The sequence below is a fragment of the Artemia sp. Qi Xiang Cuo genome, chromosome 7 (assembly GCF_049724085.1).
Source record: "Artemia sp. Qi Xiang Cuo chromosome 7, ASM4972408v1, whole genome shotgun sequence".
Classification (NCBI taxonomy): domain Eukaryota; kingdom Metazoa; phylum Arthropoda; class Branchiopoda; order Anostraca; family Artemiidae; genus Artemia; species Artemia sp. Qi Xiang Cuo.
In genome coordinates, this window is record NC_142800.1 from 69,700,837 (window position 1) to 69,706,836 (window position 6,000).

At 34.1% G+C, this 6,000-nt stretch overlaps 1 protein-coding gene across 1 annotated transcript in view; it reads left to right on the top strand.

Moving 5' to 3' along the window:
• LOC148950640 (uncharacterized) overlaps positions 1-6,000 on the top strand; it is a 140,387-nt gene extending 134,387 nt beyond the window's left edge. Inside the window, exons 29-30 of the mRNA XM_089092532.1 lie at positions 1,889-2,095; positions 4,295-6,000. Coding sequence (XP_088948658.1) covers positions 1,889-2,095; positions 4,295-4,350 — 263 coding nt within the window. The 3' untranslated portion in view covers positions 4,351-6,000. The remainder of the gene's footprint in view (positions 1-1,888; positions 2,096-4,294) is intronic.

Sequence of the window (6,000 nt, forward strand, 5' to 3'; positions counted from 1 at the left end):
TCAGAATTTATATGATTACGGTAACAGATATTTAAAACTCTGTCAACTAAAGATATTATTACCCCTCTTTTCAAAGAAGCAGGGTAATGTAAAGAGAAATGTAGATATCGATCAATATGGGTCGGCTTTCTATATATAGAAAATTCAAGGCTAGGAGCAGTTTTTATAATCAAAACATCCAAGAAAGGCAGCTTACCTGTATCTTCGAGTTCCATTGTGAACTGGAGATTGCAATCAAAAGAGTTCAAATATGCCAAAATTTTCTTTTCTGGTTAAGTGTGTCTAAATTTCCTTTTCTGTTTAGCTTGAAACTTTCAAAAATCGTTGCGTGAGCTTAGAAAATCAAACGTTTTGTTGGGAGGGAGAAGGATGTTAAGGGGCTCTAAACTAGGCAGTAAACGTGTTGTCCCTGATGAGTTTGAAACCTATGGCCATAAGTTCCTGAGCCAGAGGAACCTAGTGAAAAAAAAACAATTTGGGGGAATGTACCCTCAGAATGGGTCCAGGGAGTACCAAAACGTTTTTGATTGACACAAAACTTATGTGTTTTAAGTCATTGGGTAAAAAAGTCCTGAGCGCGCAAAAAAAAGAGAGAGGTTCTTTTCCCTGAAGGACCTAAAAATTCCCATTCGTAAGCTCTTTGGCTAAGGGATCCTTTGTGCACACAAAAAAAGAGAAACAATTTAGTTTTGGCTATGCGCCCACAAAAACTGGGGCAAAAAATATTGTTTTTGATTGACGTCACACTTATGTCTGGAAATCCTTGAGCCAAGGGGTACTCAATAATAATAAATGGTTCGTCTGAAATGAAGCCCTAATAGGAAATAAATTTTTTTACGAGTTGAAACTTGAAATAGTAGGTCCCTGCCCAAGTGAACCCCGATGTTCCGATGTTAATTGTCGGGGCCCAGGCCCCATAGAAATTATTGGCCAAAAAAGAGCTATTTTTTTCTGATTGCCTTGAAACCCTCAAGGACCACTGTTTGAGCTAAATGGACTGCAATTTTTTTATTTTTTTTTAGAGGAAGGAGTTTGTTAGGGGCTCCAAAGATGAAACTAAAACTTGTTGTCCTTAATCTGTTCGAAACTTGCATCCGCAAATCCTAGGGTCAAGAGGAGTCTAAAATAAAAAAAAATAGTTGTGGGGTATGGCCTCCCTCCCTCCCCCCCCCCCCTGATTTTTTTTCTCTTTGAAATATCCAATGCTATAATCGTTATTCAAAGTGTCAACACAGTAGCTATCTTTCAACATCTATCCATTCTGTGTCATAATTTTCGTATATGTAAATGTAGTTCCTATTTTTTTTGTTCATATTTTTTGATAGATCGAAAAAATTTGCTTAATTCTAGTTTTTCATCTGGAAAAAAACTTTTAACCAGACGCTTGGTCATCGACATCGACTAAACCCTCAAGCCTCTCTGTCTTGGATATAACCTTTTCATTGATCAATAAAAGCGCAATGGGTGGACCACAAATTTATCAAAGCCTCATGAAAGTGCCTAAGCAGCCGTGATAATATTTTCCCCAGAAGGAAAGGGTATATCTAATTATTTTTCTCCTTTTCTTAATTTGCTAGAATTTTACTTTGGACCTTTTATCCTTGCCCCGGGAAACGCCGTGCTTTTTCTGAATTCCTTACAGTTTTGTATGTTTTTCTGTATTCGTATTTTTTTTAGCTCTATTCTAACTAATTTGTAATCATTTATTATTTCTTTAGCTTGATATTCTTTTTTTTTCAATTCCCAGTTCTAGGGAAAAACTTGATTCTTCCTCCTTCAGCTTCCACTGATTTTATAAAAAAAAAATCTTTATTTGTTATATGCTATAAAAGCGGAAGAAGTGGTTGTAAAGGATGTTTAATGATTTATTCTTGTTTTTACTTTACAGATGAAATGTCAGTTGTTGAACTTGCATCAAGTAACATGTCTGTTATTGTTGGCTCTGTGGCAAGCGTCATAATCCTTTGCCTCATTGGATCAATGGCTTTTATTTTACTCAGACATAGACGTCTGAATAGTTCTTTTCAACAGTTTATCAATAGTCATTACAACTCTAGAACGGAGTCAGCTACATTCACTGCAGGGGATGTAATAGGTAAGACCCTGTTCTGATTCTGGGCTTTATGGTAAGGTAAACTGATATAAGAGGTAACTAGAGGGCTTTAGTGTGGGTTTTCATAGAAACTAAAAGCTAACATCTACATTGACGGTGCAGAACCGGAAGACTGTTAAGTCTGGAAGATTTAGAAGATAAGCAGAACTGGAATAACTTGAAATGCGCTCTTATCTTCTTTGGGCCCATACTGAAATATTCCTGAATTAAGCGCTTTGTTTTGTTTAAAGCTTTTCCTGTATTATAGTAATGTTGAGACGAGGGACTGCTTAAAAAAAATGCAGAGGTAACAATTGCCCCCTTTTAGTAAAATTGGTTCTTTTATCTTTTGCCGATGGAGACAATGGGCCTTTGTGGCCCATTGCGGCCCGATGTTGATTTATAGTCTTATGTGAAGCAGTCTGTCAAACTTCTTATTTCATTGCTCTCCCCAATTCTTGATACAAAATCATTAAAGCGCATTCACTTGAATTGTACAATAAATATGTAAATTATTCGTAAAATAAACTGAGTTTAGTAAAATAAAGTAAAAGTGTACTGCGAATTCAATTCTAAGATTTGAATGCATATCAGTTCTGATGAAAGTATTTTCCAAAAATAAAATGTCATCAGGTAGTAATAATTGTCGCTTATAGATTCCAAATACGTTTGATTTTACAAGGGATTGCTAATTTGATAAGGGATTTTAGAAGGATTTTAGCGGATTGCATAAGGGATTACTAAAGGGATTATCCCTCAAAATATTGTTTGTACAACCCACTGACTTCCTGCGCTAGCTAATAGCCACTGATGTGTATTTTTAACGAGACAGGTTTTGAGTGATTGTATTAGGGAATTTGTCGAACGTTCGATTAATTCGCTGGATGAAAGTTAAACATAATTTGGAAAACTTTCCGCAATTAGAAAAACATAAATTGATTTTGCATAAACACTATTATGCTATAATTACTATGTTTATCCAACTTTCTTCTAAGAATGGTATTCTAATCACCAGATTTTTTCATTGTCTTTTCACTAAATTAGATATGCATAATATTATATTAAGATGCTTAAAATATTGTGTGTTGATAAACCGTTTACTCGGATCAACTTGTCAAAATACGAAAGTTCGTCAGAATTAACTTGATTGCGCATAGGTTTCCGCTTCTAGGGTCTTCAGTTCTTGACTCTTGTATTAGTCTTTAATTAGTCTGAGTGAGACTCAGTTATTACAGTAGTATTTTCGTCAGTGTTGCGACGGCAAACCTTGAAATTGAACAAGCCAGACTAACTACTTAACATTTGGCAATACTTTTCGTCCGCAAAAAATAAAACATTAACAATCAGTTTTAGTGTTTTGTCAGTTTACGTTTTGTTGTTGTATTTTTTTGCTTGTTTGTTGTGTATCACCATGGCCTATTAAGGCTTTCGTGTGAATAAATCTAAAATCAATATATTGATTCTCAGCGACAACTACCAAAGGCAAGCTACACATCCTTAAGCTGTGTGGTAGCATATTTTTTGCTGATTTTTCACCCACGTTTCTTTTTTTTTAATTTCATGCCACCTACTGCAAAAAAACTGCATACGGATGTTTTTTAAGACCTCCATATACAGAACTGAATTTTGCAAAAACCTCATTAATGAGGGGTTAGTCATTAATCAGCCAGCTCCAAAGCTGAAAATATTTGAGGATAATAATGTGAACAAATGTCTTAAGGTAGAAGGGAGGACAGATGGACGAATAAAGTGATAGTGGAAAAAAAACTAGGGTTGGTATTCAATCCTTGACTCACGAGTTAATCATAGGCTTCTGTATTAGTTTAGAGTTTTTCAGTGTGACTCAGAATTGAGTCTGGGATATAAGAAAATGTACGAGCTACTGGCTTTTAAAAATGTGTTTTAACTTAAATAGAGATAATTTCAATCACAGTCTGTTAGAATTCGAGAAAGATTACCATTTCAAATGCACGCAGCGGAAAAATTTGTAAATTAACACTTTCTACATTACCAACATTGCCATCTTAATTTCAGATGCCCCAAAGTAGATGTCGTCACTGAACCACCTACCAGCAATTACTACCCCCCCCCCCAAAAAAAAAAATTGTTAAAGAGTTTTAGTTAAATCTCATTGTGATTAGGTCTTCAGTCATATATGTTCACATCCATTCCAATTCTAAAATCTTGTTTTTCTTTTCACAGATGACGACGACTATCCGATAGTTCAGTCAGATGAGCAAACTTTGGTTGCCTGTTAACAAGTTTATGTGTTGTGATTGACACATTGTGATTTTTAATCGTATCTGAATATATAAACTGTTCGTATTGACTAATTTGTATTTTTTTGTAAATTGACACGTCCAATACTTTTACCTGATGAGTGTTTGTCGTGCTTTTAGCTGCTGTCTTTTAATTTTATTGGGTCCCTGTTTTCAAAATCTAATTATTTTATTCACCTTATTAGTTTTATTTTTTTGTTTTCATTTTTCCTTGCCTTGTTTGCAATATCTACATATTGAAACGAATTATTTATTAAGTCGTTCTATCAGGACCGAAACGAATCCAGCCTAAAATATGTAAACGTAAATGAGAGCTCAATTGTTTGCTTTCGGGAAAAATTGCCATTTTTTATTCTAGTTTTGTTCAGTAATGTCAATAAAAAATAAGCCAAGTCATACGCCTGTGGAAATTGTTGTCCCTACATGTAATTCTCAGGGTAGTTTAAACTGAAAAGAAAGGCTTGTTTTTCAAATGTTGCTTTTAAACTTGAAAAATGACCAGGCACTTTTTATGCAATTTGAGAACCTGCCTTGAATTTATTTAGTCTGGCATACATTTTCTGTAATTTGTCAAGATTCGGATATGTCACGTGACAATCAGTTGTGAATAAGACAAACTCTAGTCTGACAATAATATTGGATGAATTTGTCGATAAAAAGCTGATTTTGACTTAAAACTGTCTAATCACAAACACCTCATGCAATTCAACCTTATGTAGTGTATCAAGTTTATTGCTCATGCTTTATTTACATTTTGCAAGTTATATATATATATATATATATATATATATATATATATATATATATATATATATATATATATATATATATATATATATATATATATATTCCCCTTTGTGTGTGTATATATATATTAGCCTCTCAGGTGCCAAATCTATTAATTCCCCCTTGTTAAAATTTTAGTTGTTAACATTTTTGGAAAAACAGACCAAATCTCTTTTTAGCCCCTTTTTTAGCGTTAATACTGATATTTCTGCAGAATAAGGACTATTACTGGACTGGGTATTTAGGATATTTCTGATACTGATACTGATACTGAATACTGATGTTTCTGCAGAATAAGGACTATTATTGGACTGGGTATTTCTGATATTTCTGATACTGATACTGAATACTGATATTTCTGCAGAATAAGGACTATTACTGGACTGGGTGTGACACACCGGCATTGGGTGTTAAATAATTTTTGGAAGTCAATTAATATTCAGCCAGAAGCCACATCAAGTCAAGTGCTTGTCTCCTTTTGTTGATGTTCATTTGTTTTTATCACGGGCCGACCGATTTCAACAGGGTTGACGGATATATGTCTATTAACAAAACTTTCGAAACATGGAACCGATCGTTGGCGCTGCAGTCTAACATCATTGTCTTATGGGAAAAGGGAGCTTTGATGCGTTATACACTTCTTCACAAGATTTGAAGGGGAGGGACACGGCTTTGGAATTTTTAACATAGAACATTATATTTAAATATAATGTAAGACCACACTGGCTATACATAACGTAAGAAAACCAAGAGAGGAAAGGATATAATAAATGAAAAAATAAAATAGGTGAGAAAATTAGGAATTTTATCAGCCAGTGATTAAACATGAAGACGAAAACAAGC